At 52.3% G+C, this 15,995-nt stretch overlaps 1 protein-coding gene across 14 annotated transcripts in view; it reads right to left on the minus strand.

Annotated features, from left to right (window-relative positions):
- Window positions 1-4,663: 4,663 nt before the first annotated feature.
- The window catches only part of PARP6 (poly(ADP-ribose) polymerase family member 6), a 51,824-nt gene continuing 40,492 nt past the window's right edge, over window positions 4,664-15,995 (minus strand). For 6 of the 14 annotated variants that reach the window (XM_073363149.2, XM_073363158.2, XM_073363153.2 and 3 more), the window contains 4 exons: window positions 13,885-13,964; window positions 8,951-9,014; window positions 6,307-6,391; window positions 4,666-5,300 (listed from right to left, as the gene is read on the minus strand). In XM_073363149.2, coding sequence (XP_073219250.1) covers window positions 5,198-5,300; window positions 6,307-6,391; window positions 8,951-9,014; window positions 13,885-13,964 — 332 coding nt within the window. In that variant the 3' untranslated portion in view covers window positions 4,666-5,197. Of the gene's footprint in view, window positions 5,301-6,306; window positions 6,392-8,950; window positions 9,015-13,884; window positions 13,965-15,995 lie in introns of those variants that run through there. The other 8 variants (XM_073363155.2, XM_073363154.2, XM_073363159.2 and 5 more) reach the window with 4 other exon arrangements.

The raw sequence follows: 15,995 nt of genomic DNA on the forward strand, positions 1-15,995 counted from the left end.
GTTTATACTTTTTCTATCTCCTTTAATTGGTGTTGGATCAGATTAGCAACAGGTACCAAAACTGTCCAGCAGTGATGGAAACATGCACAAGGTGTGAGCAGTCCACCAATGTCCCAAGCATTACAGCAGGGGCTCCCACTGCTTCTTCCACTGGGGGGGGTGAGGGCCAGCATGAGCAAGCAGCATCATAGAATCATCTAGTCCAATCCCCTGCTCAAAGCAGGACCAATCCCCAACTAAATCATCCCAGCCAGGGCTTTGTCAAGCCGGGCCTTAAAAACCTCTAAGGAAGGCGATTCCACCACCTCCCTAGGTAACGCATTCCAGTGTTTCACCACCCGCCTAGTGAAAATGTTTTTTCTAATATCCAACCTAAACCTCCCCCGCTGCAACTTGAGACCGTTACTCCTTGTCCTGTCATCTGCTTCCACTGAGAACAGTCTAGATCCATCCTCTTTGGAACCCCCTTTCAGATAGTTGAAAGCAGCTATCAAATCCCCCCTCATTCTTCTCTTCTGCAGACTAAACAATCCCAGTTCCCTCATCCTCTTCTCATAAGTCGTGCTCCAGCCCCCTAATAATTTTTCTTGCCCTCCACTAGACTCTTTTCAATTTTTCCACATCCTTCATGCAGTGTGGGACCCAAAACTGGACACAGTACTCCAGATGAGGCCTCACCAATGCCGAGTAGAGGGGAATGATCACATTCCTTGATCTGCTGGCAATGCTCCTATTTATACAGTCCAAAATACCGTTAGCCTTCTTGGCAACAAGGGCACACTGTTGACTCATAGCCAGCTTCTCATCCACTGTAACCCCTAGGTCCTTTTCTGCAGAACTGCTGCCTAGCCATTCGGTCCCTAGTCTGTAGCGGTGCATGGGATTCTTCCGTCCTAAGTGCAGGACTCTGCACTTGTCCTTGTTGAACCTCATCAGATTTCTTTTGGCCCAATCCTCTTTTTTGTCTAGGTCCCTCTGTATCCTATCCCTACCCTCCAGCGTATCTACCACTCCTCCCAGTTTAGTGTCATCTGCAAACTTGCTGAGGGTGCTATCCACACTGTCCTCCAGACCATTAATGAAGATATTGAACAAAACCGGCCCCAGGACCGACCCTTGGGGCACTCCGCTTGATACCGGCTGCCAACTAGACATCACCCCCGGAGCTGCCCTGTGTCTGCCCTGGCTGGGCACCACCCCCACACGGCAGGAAGGTGCAGGTGGGAATCCAATGCATCCAGCAATGAAGATGGCGCCTTGCAGCCAGTGGGGAGCAAGAAGCTGGAACTGCGGTGTCCAGCCGATACAGAGTCTGCCAGTCCAGGTGGATGTTATCCTCTCTCCTGGGTCGGATCAGCCACTCCTCGGGGGGCAGTTGGAGGTTAGCATCCATCACCACCCGAGCACCCACATGTAGTAGCGTGGGGGGGGGGTAGGCAGAAATGTGTAGGAGCAGGGGCTAAGGCTGCAGCAAGTGCCTACAGTCAAACCTGACTTTAAGGGGCTGGCTACACTGACGCCTTAGCCCCCGCTCCTACACATTTCTGCCTCCCCCACACACACACGCTACTACATGTGTGTGCACATGCCCATGGCCACCCCTGCCCGGCATGTGCTTACTTAGGGCGAGTCTACACTGGGAACATTAAAGTGCTGCCTTGTGTAGTCACGGCAGAGCGCTGGCAGAGCTCTCCCAGCACTCTAAAAACCACCTCCACGAGAGGCACGGCTCCCAGCGCCTGGGCACGGCTCCCAGCGCCCGGGCACGGCTCCCAGCGCCCGGGCACGGCTCCCAGTGCCCAGGCACGGCTCCCAGCGCCCGGGCACTGTCTACACTGGCGCTTGACAGCGCTGAAACTTGCTGCACTTGTGGGGGGGTGTTTTTTCATACCCCTAAGCGAGAAAATTGCAGCGCTGTAAAGTGCCCGTGTAGACAAGCCCTTATACTTTGAAGCCATGCATGTTTGGATGGGTGTAAGAACCCAGGCTCTGCTTCAGCTTGGGCTGCAACCCACCCACTCTGCAGTGAGGATGCAGGCAAAATCAGTGGAGTGATCACACTGTCACAGTGCCCCCAGGGCAGCCGGTTCTCCTGGAGATGGCAGGGAAAGGACCCTGGAGTGGTACAGCACAGAGACCCCTGGGCCAGGGGGAAACATAACCACCATTTCCACCACAGCCTTCAGCTGGTGATTCTTGAAGGCTGGTAGGGTAGGTGGTGTGGAAGGAGCCATGTTCCCTCGAGCAAAGGATGCTGTAGGGTACAGGTGGCCAAAGAGCAGCCTGCATGTGTCGCACCACTGTGCCCATCTGAGTGGCAGTGAAGTGAAGTGAGCTGTAGCTCACGAAAGCTTATGCTCAAATAAATTTGTTAGTCTCTAAGGTGCCACAAGTACTCCTTTTTTAGATTATCCTGAAAGCATTCCCAGGCACTCCAGTTAAAAGATAGGAAACAAAGTGTAGGAATAAATGGTCCATTTTCAGAATGGAGAGAAGTAAATAGTGGTGTTCTCCACCACCATCACTTGGCCCTGAAGGGCTTATACTGGTCTGGGACCAATGCTGTTCAGATTCATAAATCATCTGCAAAAAGGGTAAACAGTGAGGTGGCAAAGTTTGCAGATGATACAGAATTATTCAAGGTAGTTAAGTCCAAACCAGACTGCAAAGAGTTACAAAGGGATCTCACAAAACTGGGTGACTTGGCAACAGAATGGCAGATGAAATTCAATGTTAAATGCAAAGCAATGCACATGGCAAAATATAATCCCAACAACACATATAAAATGATGGTGCCTAAATAAGCTGTTACCCATCAAGAAAGAGATCTTGGAGTCATTTGTGGTACTCTGGAAGCGCTATGTTTCCAGAGCTCTGCAAATTCATAAGAATCCTTCTTACTCTGCCTGTATCACCCTGAATTGTAGCATGCTCACTCTCCTGCTTCAAAAGATTTAAAAATTCTCTCCAGTCATCAGGGAGACACACACAACTGAATAATGTAGCTGTCCTTAACGTGCACCAAAATAATACCAGGGAACCTAGATGTCAATAAGGTTGCTGAGAGTTTCATCCAGAAAACTACAGTGAGACATTATGTCTTTAAAGTGGGACGTTCGTGAAGACAGCTTGTGATTGCAATGATCTTAATATACTGTAATTCATGATAATGTAATTATGTAGTTCATATCAATTTAATCATTATTAAAATAGTAAAGATACCAGTGATAGACATATTCAATAACTAGAATATGAAAGAGGTATATAAATATGCTGAAAATAGCCTCCCCGCAAAACTGGCAGAGTGCCCCCCCAAACACACACACCTCTTCAAAAGCACCCACCAGCAAAAACAAAAGTCAACACCTATGAGCGGGATCCCTAGTGTGCGATGTGACTCGTGCCAGGGAATTTAATGGGACGGTTCAAGTGCTTAAAGCTTCACACGCCGGCTGAACTGGGACCCTAGGGAAGGCCTGGGCACAGGGCTGTGTGTTTGCCTAAGGTGGGGCAGGGGCTGAAGCTCTGGGACTTGCTGATGCTGCCAGGAGCTGACTAGTTTCAAAGCTGCCCGTGCCTCTGGCGGCCCGTGCGATGGGTGCATGTTAGAGCTTTGCAGACGAAAGCCATTCTTCCTCTCCTAGCCTGCAGGGCCATGCTAGCTCTGGAGAGGCCTTCCCACCGGGGACATCCTTGCCAGAGCAGGCAGCCCTCACTCAGTGCTGGTGGGCCTGAGTGGAAGAGTCCAGCTCGATGCTGCCCCAGTGCCTCTGCTTCTTGCGTCCGTCTCAACACCAGGGCAAAGCAGGGGCAAGCAGTCAACACTCTGCACTGACGTCAGTGGGGCAGTGGGGAAGCTGGCTGGTGGGGATTGTGGTTATGGCCCTCGCCAAAGTCACTGCAGGGTTTGTAAATGGAACACATTCTGTAGCACAGCCACAGAGCAAAGAGAGCCCCTGAGGCACCATTGCAGAGCCGCCTTGCGCTCCCATCAAAGTGCCTGGCTGCACTACCAAGGCACAGGCATTGCCCCAGGGATGTTCCCCTGGCGATTGCTTGGCCACTCTCCAAGCAGCATGGCCTGGGGCTTAGAGTCTCTGATGCTGGTGCTGCTGATATGGCTGGCACACGATCAGTGGCACTTTCCTCAATCATGACTGCCCCCTGGGAGGCTGACAGAGTCTGGCTGAATAACAAACAGCTCAGCCTTCCTGGCTATGGCTTGACCATTCTTGGTGCCCCTTGGGCAGAGAGCTGGGCTCACAGCTCATCATAACTTGTGGCTGGCACTGCTGTGCCACAGAAGTCTCACTGCACTGTCCCAGCAAGGCTCTGTTGAATGGATGAGCCACCGAGCAAAGCCACTGAACCTACTGCAGCTGTTCCTCTGATCAGACCAATCGGCACCGCACCACCCTGCTACTTACAGTGACACAACCAGCCCCTGGGTTCAAACGCCAGTGTAACCACCCCCGCTGCACTTCAGAAGCACAGGAGCTTCCACACTGAAGCTCAGCCTGCTACCACTGGAACTAAACCAGCAAAGCCACTAACTGGCTGCAGTAGTAGGCTGTTACCTCTGTATGGCCCAACCACTCATGGTGGCCACAACATTCACATCAGAGGCCCATTCACAAAGGCAGAGTCGGGGACAGTTTTTTAAAGAACTTTAATAAGCTAAAACCTTTTTTTTTTTTGCTTTGTTTTTATTGTTGTTAAAAATGTCATTGCTGTAAACTTGAGAACGGCCACGTGCCCAGGGGCAACGCCCAGGTCCAAGGGCAGGCACATGAGGCAGGACGTGCCCATGGCTCCTGCTCAGTGCTGGGATACAGGGAGATCAGGGCAGGGGGAGAATGGGAAAATATCAACAAACCCGCCCTGGCTGCGTCCTCTGCTATACATCTATGCACAGACAGGAGGGAACCAGCTGGGAAACCTGACCCACAGTCGCACCTCTGCTTCCCAGATGTGGCAACGGAGCCATTGTCCTCCAGATGTGGTGCTGGCTGAAGCGGCAGAGTCCTGCTCCCAGGAGGATGCTGAGGCCCTCACTCCACCCCCACACCTGTCTGTTTCCTTCCTGAAGCCAGTGTTTTCATTGCTCCTTTTGGCAGCCTCGGACACCCGGCTCCTCTCTGCCTGTGCCAGGGGGAGCGGCTCCCTGTGCGAATAGCGTGGGCTCCGCAGGTGCCCCTCAGTTTGTGTAGACCTGAGTTCCAATCACGCGCATGATTTCCTTCTGGATCTTGGGGTCCTGAGTGTTTATATTGGCGTCTCCTACTTGTCCATCTTCGTACCTGGGAGGGGCGAGGCAGGGAAAGCACTATGAGGGGGGACTCAGAGGTTACCCAGAGCTTCCCAGAGTGTCCATTGCCAGCATGTCCCTGCTCCAGCAATAACACCCCCACCCCCAGCTCTGTCCTCCCAGGGCCACGCCCCCATCAAGGGGAGCAGAGCTGGGGTCTCCAGGCCCTCGGACAGAGGGGGAGGTCTCTGATTGCAAAGATAGGCACTTCACTCTGTATCTGGGCGAGGGGCTGGCAGGAGGGAAATGGGCCCCTAGTCCCAGCGCTGGGAGCCCCAGCTAAACCACCCAGGTTTGCCAGTGGGGCCACAGACTGGGAGCCATTCCATTGCTAACACCCCTCCCAGAGCAGAGCCAGGCTGCAGGCACCAGCGGCCTGGGTGTCAGTGTCTGGCCGTAGCTCTCTGCTCTGAGACGGGTCTGTCTCGGCAGGGCTGGCCCCCTGGTGACAGAGTGCAGACCCCTCTACTGTGATGCTGGTGCTGAGCACTGGGCCAGGGGCTCTGCCTGCCAGCACCTTCCTACCCAGCGCCCCCTTGTGCTCCCGGCTGGCAGGCACCAGGCCCTGAGCTGTGCAGAGCCAAGGGGAGCAGGCTCTGGGGCTCACCTTCCTCCCACTGCTGATGGCTGCATGCCAGTGCCGCTCTGGCTGGCTGGGGCAGGGGATCCCATCGGGAGAGGAAACGGTAATGAACAGGGGGCCTGGCGTGGAAGGAGGGGGCAGTGGGGCTGGAGGCTGCACTCGAGCATCCATTTGGTGGCACACAAGATGCTGCTGGGCCCTGGCAACCTCCCTGGGGGGCAGGGGCAGTGAGGGGCACTGTGCTCTCCTCTCTTCTCCCCTCCCGCATGGGACTGAGTCGAGATGCTGACTAATGGTTCGCGATGCTCTTGCTGTTTGGGCTGTCCTGGTGCTGTTTGGGCCGTCCCATCCCCAAAGAGGGAGCTGCCCCCACCACATGAGCAGGGCCCCTCCCCACTCACGCCCCGGCACTCACACAAAGAAGAAGCGGGTGCAGACATGGTCCGAGACCGGGCACACCCAGATGTTCCCGTGCTTCTGGAGATCCTTCGAGGTGATCACTGCAAAGGGAGGAGGCGTCAGAAGGCGCCAGCGGCCCTTGCGGCTCACACACAAAGCTGGGGCCCTGCCTTGGGTGCCAGTCCCATGGGGCTGTCCCTGGGCATGTCTGTCCTGCCACACCAGGCTGTGGGGGGGGAAGGGCTGCTTCCCCAGGCCAGACAGGAGTGCTGGGAGAGGCACAGCCACCAAGGGATAATGGGGTGACCATGCCAAGGACACCCATGGTGCTGTGGAATGGCACAGGGAACTGCACCGTTATCTACCCACTGTCCTGTTAACACCTGTTACTGCAGCCTGGCTGCGCTCCCATCAGTCACCTCATTTAACTAAGCCATTGAAGTGGGCCCACTCAACAGGAGTAACGGGGTGAGATTTATTATGCAGGAGGTTCTCCATCTTTTTCATTCCACAACATGCTATAAAAACTCCACAGCCCACCTGTGCCACAACAACTGGTTTCCTGCATATCCAGTAGATTAAAAGCCAGGGCCAACATTACGGGGTAGCAAGCAGGGCAATTTCCCTAGGCCCCATGCCACACAGGGCCCCACAAAGCTAAGTTGTTCGGGCTTCAGCTTCAGCCCCGGGTAGCTCGGGCTTTGGCTCTCTGCCCTGAGCCCCAGCAAATCTAAAGCCGGCCCAGCTCTCTGGTTTATTTGGCAGACCCCACTGAAACCTGCTCAAGGCCCCCCAGGGGGCCCCAGGTCCCTGGTTGAGAACCGCTGGACAACATGATCTAATGGTCTGGCCTTAAAAACTCTAGGAATCATTAGGATCAAAACAAGGGACCTGCCTATACAATTATGTTTCAAAACACACAAAAAGGAGTTGACTAACATCAACTGAATATCGTAATTATTATTTGTACTGTTGGATCATCTAGGAGCCCACGCTGAGATCAAGACCCCGTTGTGCTAGGAACTGTATAAACACGCAGCAAGAGACAGGCCCTGCTCCAAAGAGAGTGCAGTCCAGCCAGACAAGCGAGGAAAGAGCTGATGGAAATGGAGTTAGGCTACAAGCAAAGAGCCTAGAGCTGGCTGGGATTGATTCAGTTCAACATTCTTTGTCAAAAATAAATAAATAAAATGCAGAATCATTGAAACCGAAACTTCTGGTGGGAAAGTTTGGACAAATGTTTCAACTCCAAAGCATATTTGGAAAAACCGTTTCTGAACGGTCAGAATGCCCATTTTGACATTTCTCAGAACAAAATATTCTGGTTCCTCCAGTTGGAAAGTCCTGTCCATTTCAAAACTCAAGCCAGCTAGAGTAAAAAATCAAAAAAGAAAAGTGGGCAAAATGGTTTGACTTAATGCAATGAAACGTTCGACTGAGTCAAACCAAAATGCTTTCGGATTTCTGATGCATAACTTTTTCGAGTTTTGACTTTTCATCCCAATTTAGAACTGGAAGACATTTCTAAGGCCAAAGTTTCACAGGACAAGAAAACTGTTTCCTGCCCAATGTGAAGATCAAAACCCTTCACCCCCACCCCCCATCCACCAACCCCAGGAGGGGACAGGCAGGCATCACACCAGCCCCAGGAGTCAGTGGGCTCAGACCCAGTAGAGGGCATAAGCCAATTCCAAAGCATAGGGGCCCAGCACTGGAAATGCCCAGGCAGGGTGTCTGGCTCTGGGGAGAGTTCACAAGAGCAAATCTGCTGATCTCAACTATTACATGGGGGCCTGGGGAGGAGGCAGGATCCCAGCCAGGCAGTCCCACCAGGCAGGGCTTTAAAAAGCCAGTATCAGCCACTGGAGCTGTGCCCAGAAGCCACCAGGGATCCACCCAGATCCCATGGGCAGGCCCCATCCATGCCAGAGCCCAACCATCAGCTGACCGAGAGTGAGCCCCAGCCAGAGCACCATTCCCCAAGCCCTTTCCCCAGCCAGGCTCTGAGAAAAGCAAAGACACTGAACCCACTGGGCTCAGCACAGAAGAGACCAAGACCTACCTGTCAGACGCAGCTCACGGTGGCTCACTGCCCCCTACAGCCTCACAGCCATGCTGAAAGGGGGGGATGTGATGTAGCAGAGCCCCTGCAACCCTCACTGCTACCGGGGAAAGCTGCTGGGGAGGAGCCAGGGCTAACACCATCCTTCTGGGTCTCCAGGAGAAGACGCCTGAGTGAGTGACGCCAGCTAAAGCTCCACCAGAGACAATGTGGTATGGGTCCCCTCCAGCCATGGACCAGCCCCCAGACCGGCCCAGATACTCCTACATAGAGGGAGGAACAATGCCCACCACAGCACAAGGCCTGGGACACACAGTGTCACAGCCATGTGTGTGGCAGAGAGGGGACACCAGCATATGGACAGCCAAGGTGGTGAATGGGCAGCGCATCCCACGAGGGCATGGAGCGAGCAGGCCACAAGCTGCAAAACCCAGCAGGAAGGGATGGCACACTGCGACAGTCTGAGCTCAGAGAACAGGCAATAGGCAGCCTGGTTTCTGGCACCCACCACTCCAACCCCACCTTGTTCCAGTGCCATTCCTGGGGTCCCAGGGCCCTCAAGGCGGTGCGTGAGGACACCCCTTCCTCTACCTCTTACCTTCACAAAGTGCTATACAGTTTAGATTCCGACTCTGCAGGAACCGGGACTGGATGGATCGAGTCTGCAAACAAACCACAAAGTCTGGGTTACCATGATCTGCCTGGCATCCCACTCAGGTTGTGTCACCACTCTGCCTTTGAAGGGGCCAGCCCTGTCCCTTTCATAGTCCAAACTCCGTAGGAGCAGCCAATCACAGTGAAGAATACTGACCATGTCAGAGGTATAAACACTGATAACCCAACCGAGGCTGGACCCCAGCCCTGCTTTCTTCATTTGTTGTTCTCAGTAATTTGTTGAGTTCTGGGCTCTGTGGCCCAGCCCACATCTGAGGGTGGGATCCCAAGAGCCCCTCAATGCCCCCTGGCAGAGGGCCCACTACACCGTAAATTGTATCAGGCCTGACACACTCACCACCCCAACATGCTGTTGTCCTAACATGTCTCTAAAAGGTATCACGTAAGGTATCATACGTAAACTGGTAACATGTTGGTCCTGAAAGTCATTACATGATGCATGTACAGGTAGGGTACAAAGAGTTGTATATGTGTGCTGGAAATGTGTTTGGGAGACAGAGCATGACCCCAGCCTGCCCTAGGCAAAGGAATGTTTGACCGGCTTGATGATCAGCAGAGGACAATGAAAGTACATTTACATATCAGGTGAACAAAGCCATCAAGCTAACAGGCAATGGAGGAAGGCGCTCAGTGAGTTCACCGGGGCTCCAAGTCTGCACACCCAGGAAGTCTTTCTGGCTCTTGAGACAAAGACAATAGACTTTGGAAATTGTAAGAGGCAGCACAAAGACATTATAAGTATCTATCACTTAAACGAGGACAGAGCCCTGGAAATCTGTGAAAGGTGGATCTTCAGCCATGGGGGTTGAAGTCTCTGAGAAGAGATTATAAGTGAGAAATTGCCTGAGACCAAGCTTGTGATCTGTTATGCTTTCAACCCTAGAAAGCGGGTTTTATTTTTGTTTCGCTTGTAACCAGACAAGCCTCTTGCTTAGTATCACTTAAATCTCTGTTCTGTATTAATCAACATATTCTTGTTTTCTTACCAAACCATCTCAGTGCTGTGCATGGAAGTGAAGGGCGAGTCTTCAGCTAAACTAACCAACTGGTGTGCACACTGTCTCTTTGGAGGCAGCAAATGCAAGTGTCCAGTGAGAGGGGCTGACACTGCAGGGAGATGACTCCAGGGAGCACGACAACTGGGGCTCACTGATGGGTCCCAGCAAGGCAAGGCTTACATGGGCAGAGCCTTGAGGAGTGTGTGGTGAGGTGGGCAGGCTGGGTGGCAGGGAGCTGACTCACAGTTTAAGCTCCAGCACAGTTCTCACTTGCGGAGGCAGCGGGTTAACACTTAGCTTTTTAGGACTGTAACCTACCTTTGCATAACTGTATTTTCATACTTTAATATTAGATGGCAAATCTTGAACTTCCTCTTTGAACAGAATGTTTCATGTTGCTGTAAAGTCTGCCGGATCTATTGCAGATCTCAAAAGGTCCACAGAAATAATGCTCCCAATGAAAAGTGAATGTAGTGTGCATGTGGGGCATTGATATTACAGTAACTCCTTTGGAATTCAAAGTGTCTTGGAGCGTAGATGTAGCAAAGGGCCTTGTGAGTTTACAGTTCTACCTGGCCCACAGTTCCTTCAGTGCCCTAGAGAGTTAAGAGCTAAGACCTTTGTCTCCTTTTGTTCCCCTGTGCCTTCTTATTGAAATGTATATTCTTGCTTGGTTGGTTTTTGGCCAATGAAACTTCCTGTCCATGGGGCTGGAAGTGTTTTGTGGAGCAGAACCAAGGAATCCTGTTACCACTGTTCTCCTGCTGTCATAGGAAACAGTTGTACAAACTGTTTGGAGAGAGTGCGTAAAATATGGAGTTTTATCCGGATAAAAGAAAAGTGTGTTGCATGCCTTCTAGTGGCTGGTCCTCAAAACTGAATATTTTCACTTGATTGCTGAAGGGCTACATATGGTCAGCTCTCCTGTATGGATGTGAGAGCTGGACACTTACAAAGGACACAGATCAAACTCAGAACATTTGAATTCTGGTTTTCTAGAAGAATGTTTAGTTAGTTGGATAATGAAACCTATGAACAAAGAGGTGATGAGAAAGATTAACTTAAAGGGAGCACAGTGACTTGAGATCCTAAGTAAAGGAACATCTTTTTGTGGACACATAGCTTGCTGATCCCCAAGTGACTCACTTCCAACACTCTGACTCTCATGCAAAATCGCAGGCAGAGGAAAAAGACAATTATATCAGAGATATCACCAGATGGACTGGCCACTCAAAAGAGGGTGGAAGGTAGATGAGGTAATATCTTTTATTGGACCAATTTCTGTTGGTGGAAGGGAGAAGCTTGTGTCTTTCATGTCCTGAGACCAACACGGCTACAACAACACTGCAAAGAAGAAAAATGGACAAGCAACAAGGAAGGGGCAGTGGCTCAGGAACACACCTATCTGCAGCTTAAAACAGAAAATGGAGATTTGTTGAGGGGTCTTGGGAGTGGAGGAAACTGAGGAGTTGCTGAAACAAGATGTGCTGTGTTTAAAACTTTTTTCCTGGGGGGAGAGTTTTATTGATACCCAGTGTATTTCTACTCAGGGCTTATCTACATTACCCATAGGATCGACGGGCAGCGATCGACCCAGCGGGGGTCAACTTATTGCATCTAGTCGTGATAAATCGACTGCCGAGCACTCTCCCGTCAACTCCGGTACTCCACCGAAGCAAGAGGTGCTGGTGGAGTCGACGGGAGAGTGTCAGCTGTTGACTCACTGCAGTGAAGACGCCAAGGTGAGTAGATCTAAGTACATCAACTTTAGCTACGTTATTCACGTAGCTGAAGTTGCATAACTTAGGTCGATTTCCCTCCCCCCGCCAGTGTAGACCAGGCCTCAGTGTTTCACAGGGATGAATTAGGTATTTGGGGCAAAGGGAGGTACAGATCTGTGTTGGGGGTGTGGATCCCCTCCCAGAGCCATGCTTGCACAGCTCTCAAGGCTTCCCTCCTATCTTAACGCAGGTCCAACCTGTGTAAAACACCACCCTGGACATGTGTCTGGGCCCACCCATATCCCCCAGCATGCAGGTGTGACATCAGGTACTTGTATATTACAGAAAAAGCTAGGTCCAACTCTACATGGCTTTTGGCCTTTCTCACTTTATCACTACATGTTCTGACCTCAATAAGGTAGCTTTCCTTGCAGATCCCTCCCATCTTCCACTCCTTGTAGGCTTTCTGCTTGTTCTTAATCACCTCTCTGAGATGCTTGCTCATCCAGCTTGGTCTACAACTCCTGCCTATGAATTTTTTCCCCTTTCTTGGGATGTAGGCTTCTGATAGTTTCTGCAACTTTGACTTGAAGTAATTCCAGGCCTCCTCCGCCTTTAGATCCACAAGTTCTTCAGTCCAATCCACTTCCCTAACTAATTTCCTTAATTTTTGAAAGTTAGCCCTTTTGAAATCAAAAACCCTAGTCACAGATCTATTTTTGTTTATCCTTCCATTTAGTTTGAACTGAATTAGCTCATGATCGCTCGAACCAAGTTTGTCCCCTACAACCATTTCTTCTATGAGGTCCTCACTACTCACCAAAACCAAATCTAAAATGGCAACCCCCCTGGCCGGTTCAGCAACTACTTGGTGAAGGAATCCATCAACTATCACATCCAGGAAAATCTGAGCCCTATTATTATTACTAGCACTTGTCTTCCAGTCTATATCCGGGAAGTTAAAGTCTCCCATGATCACACAATTCCCATTAGTATTTACTTCATTAAAAAAAATTAAAGAGGCCTCTATCCATATCCAAATCGGATCCCAGTGGAGCACACCCCAAGCACTATCCCAAGGGAGGCTCTAGTAGCTTTCTTCCCCAATGTGATTTTTGCACACACACACACACACACACACACACACACACGCTCACACGCACACAGCTCTGCCAATGCAGCCCAGCCTTGTCTCACAGCTCCTGCTGTCCCAAGCCTGGTCCTTCCCCCGGAGGCTGCTAATTAGGCCAAACACAAGCACCAACTTTTGTCAGGGCCGGAGAGTGCTTGCGCCCCCGCCCCCACTCCCTGCCCTTATTGGATCCCTCCCAAATCCCCGCCTCCTCCCCTAAGCTTGCCGCGTACCCCCTCCTCCCCCCTCGCTCCCAGGCTTGCTGCGCAAAACAGCTATTTTGCGGCACAAGCGCTGGGAGGAAAGGGGGAGAAGCAGGACCCAGCGGTGTACTCAGGGGAGGCGGCGGAGTGGAGGCAGAGGTGAGCTGGGGCGGGGTGGTGGGGTGGGGAGCTGCCAGTGAGTGCAGAGTACCCACCAATTTTTCCCAGTGGGTGCTCCAGGTCCAGAGCACCCACGGAGTCGGCACTTATGGGGCCAAATTGTCTCAGGACACATGATCAGCTTCATGCTTTGCGAAAATGGTCACTAGGAGCTAGAATAAATCCCACCAAACATCTGTGATAGATGTAGAAAGCCAGGTCTCCAGATGTGGAAGTCCAGGGAGGTAGGTGAGGCTGACTATACACATTTTATAGATGTGTACACATTTTATAGATGGGTAAACTGAGGCACAGAAGGTGGGGTTTTCAGAAGTTGACCGCCCATTGACATCAATGGGACCAGAGTTGGGCCAATACTAAGCAGTTATGGCCCTTACCAAAAGACCAACAGAACAGCAAACAAATCCTAGGAGCCCTGAGCCCCAGTCGCCTGCTCTAACCACTTGGCAACATTCCCTCCCCTCAGGCACAGAAAAACAGTGATTGCACAAACACATCTCAGATATGACACAAGCCAGTCTTGCACATACCCCTGTGGCTGATGTGAGGGTAGAAGGACAAACAGAGGCTGTGCATGGCTGGGGTTCCAGGGACAAGGCCCAGCAAGCAATACCGCCGGTTACCTGAGGGATGGTGTTCATTCGGTTATATCTCTGGACGAGCTCATCCTTTGAGGGCATCCTGTGCTGTCCTTTCCCCATCCCTGTTGGACAATAAAGGAAGAACAACAGCACAGGTCAGCAGTTACTGGGGAAAGGCCGCCCTCCTCTCACTAAATCCTGTGTCCAGGATGCTCCACAAGGCATAGCTGCTTGCTGAAGGAGGCGAAAGGATGAGGCCAGCTCTCCATGCAGATCAATACTGCCCTCATAGGCGCCGACTCTGTGGGTGCTCCAGGGCTGGAGCACCCACGGGGAAAAATTGGTGGGTGCTCTGCACCCACCGGCAGTCAAACTTCCCTACTCCCCTGCCCCACCTCCTCCTCCTCCACCTCCTCCCCTGAGTGCACCGCCTCCCCGCTCCTCCGCCTACCTCCCAGTGCTTCCTGCCCGGCTGCCATCAAACAGCTGTTTGGCCGCTCTGGGGGGGCGGGGAGAGGAGCAGGAATGTGGCACGCTCAGGAAAGGAGGCGGGGCCCGAGTGGGGATTTGGGGAAGGAGTCGGAATAGGGGCAGGGAGGGGGCAGAGTTGGGGCAGGGACTTTGGGGAAGCGGTCAGAATGGGGGCTGGGCAGGGCCGGGGCCTCATGGAAGGGGTGGAGCCGGGGCAGGGCCGGGGGTAGAGTGGGGTCGAGCACCCACCAGCGGGAGCAGAAGTTGGCGCCTATGATTGCCCTGGCAATGCACTGCCACACCCAAGGGTGTGCCATGACCCAAGCAGACATTCCCATGAAGAACATTCGATGGTGCAGAAACCCTCTCGTATACAGGAGCACAAACGGATGTGTGCACGTGGGAACTACCATGCAGTGGGCTAACTTGGATTTGGTGAGTGTAGCCACAAAGGGCCATGTGTCCCTGGAGATCATTTGGGCAAGAGCTGAGACGACCATCTTCAGTCTGCTGTCTACCTTTTAGGAGGCAAGGCTGAGCGAGGTATGTAACATGGCCCCACAGCACCACAGCCACTCATGGATTTAGCCCCAGTGGGAGGACTGGCCCCACTCTTTCAGCTCGGGAACTGGGAAACAGGGTAGATCACATGATTTGCCTAAAGCCACAGGCATTTGCAGCTGAGCTGGGAATTGACCCCATGTCTCCAGAGCTACAGCCCGGCACACAGCTCCACCAGGCCAGGTGTCTTACCCTGCGTATGTACCTCACTGGCTACATCAGCAGTTCTCGAATTTTGCTACTGGTGACTCCTTTCAAATAGCAAGCCTCCGAGTGTGACCCCCCCCTTATAAATTAAAAACACTTTTTTACCATATTTAACACCATTATAAATGCTGGATGCAAAGCAGGGTTTGGGCTGGAGGCTGACAGCTAGCGACCCCCCCATGTAATAACCTCCCAACCCCCCGTTTGAGAACCCCTGGGTTACATGATAGACCCTGTAGCTTAACAATCAGAGGTGTTCAGGGAGGAGGAGACTAATAATAATAATAGTAATAAAGTGCTCCTGAAAGGGCCATGCACTGTGGAACAACAGAGCCCCGCAGCTGCCACCACCTGGGGCCATTGTGAAGGACAAGGGTAGGGAGTGAGTGATGCTGCTGAAGGTGGGGTCTGAGTCTTGTTAACAGGAGTTGCTGTGGTTCCCTGTTAGTCTGGAGTTTAACAGGATCTGCAGCTCAAATTCTGTCTCCCCCCAGCCCCCTCAAACTGCCATGGGGCAGCTTCAATCCACAGAAACCAGATGAACCCCAGAGCAGCCAGTTGTCTCCCTAGGTGCTTGTGGCTGAAGCAGGGGCACCCTGACTTTCTCTGCCATCCCGCTGGCCTGGTCTGGGCCCCCCAGACGTGCATTGTCACTGAATGCTCCAGGTGAAGATCCAACCCGACTGGGAAGCATCCATGGCTCAGGGCCCTTGACAGACGACGTAGCAATGAGTCTGACTTTCCGGAGCTAAGGGGCAAGGCCTGCAGCAGTGTGATGTGTGTCAGGGATGCTCAAGCTGGAGGGGGGTTAAACAGACACGGCTTCTGCTGCCCTCGTTTGCTTCCTGATATGCCCTAAGAGACATCAGCCCACTGGCCCCAGATCCCCAGAGTGAGTAGTGTAAAAGGGCCCT

This window comes from Lepidochelys kempii, chromosome 10 (assembly GCF_965140285.1).
Source record: "Lepidochelys kempii isolate rLepKem1 chromosome 10, rLepKem1.hap1, whole genome shotgun sequence".
NCBI lineage: Eukaryota > Metazoa > Chordata > Testudines > Cheloniidae > Lepidochelys > Lepidochelys kempii.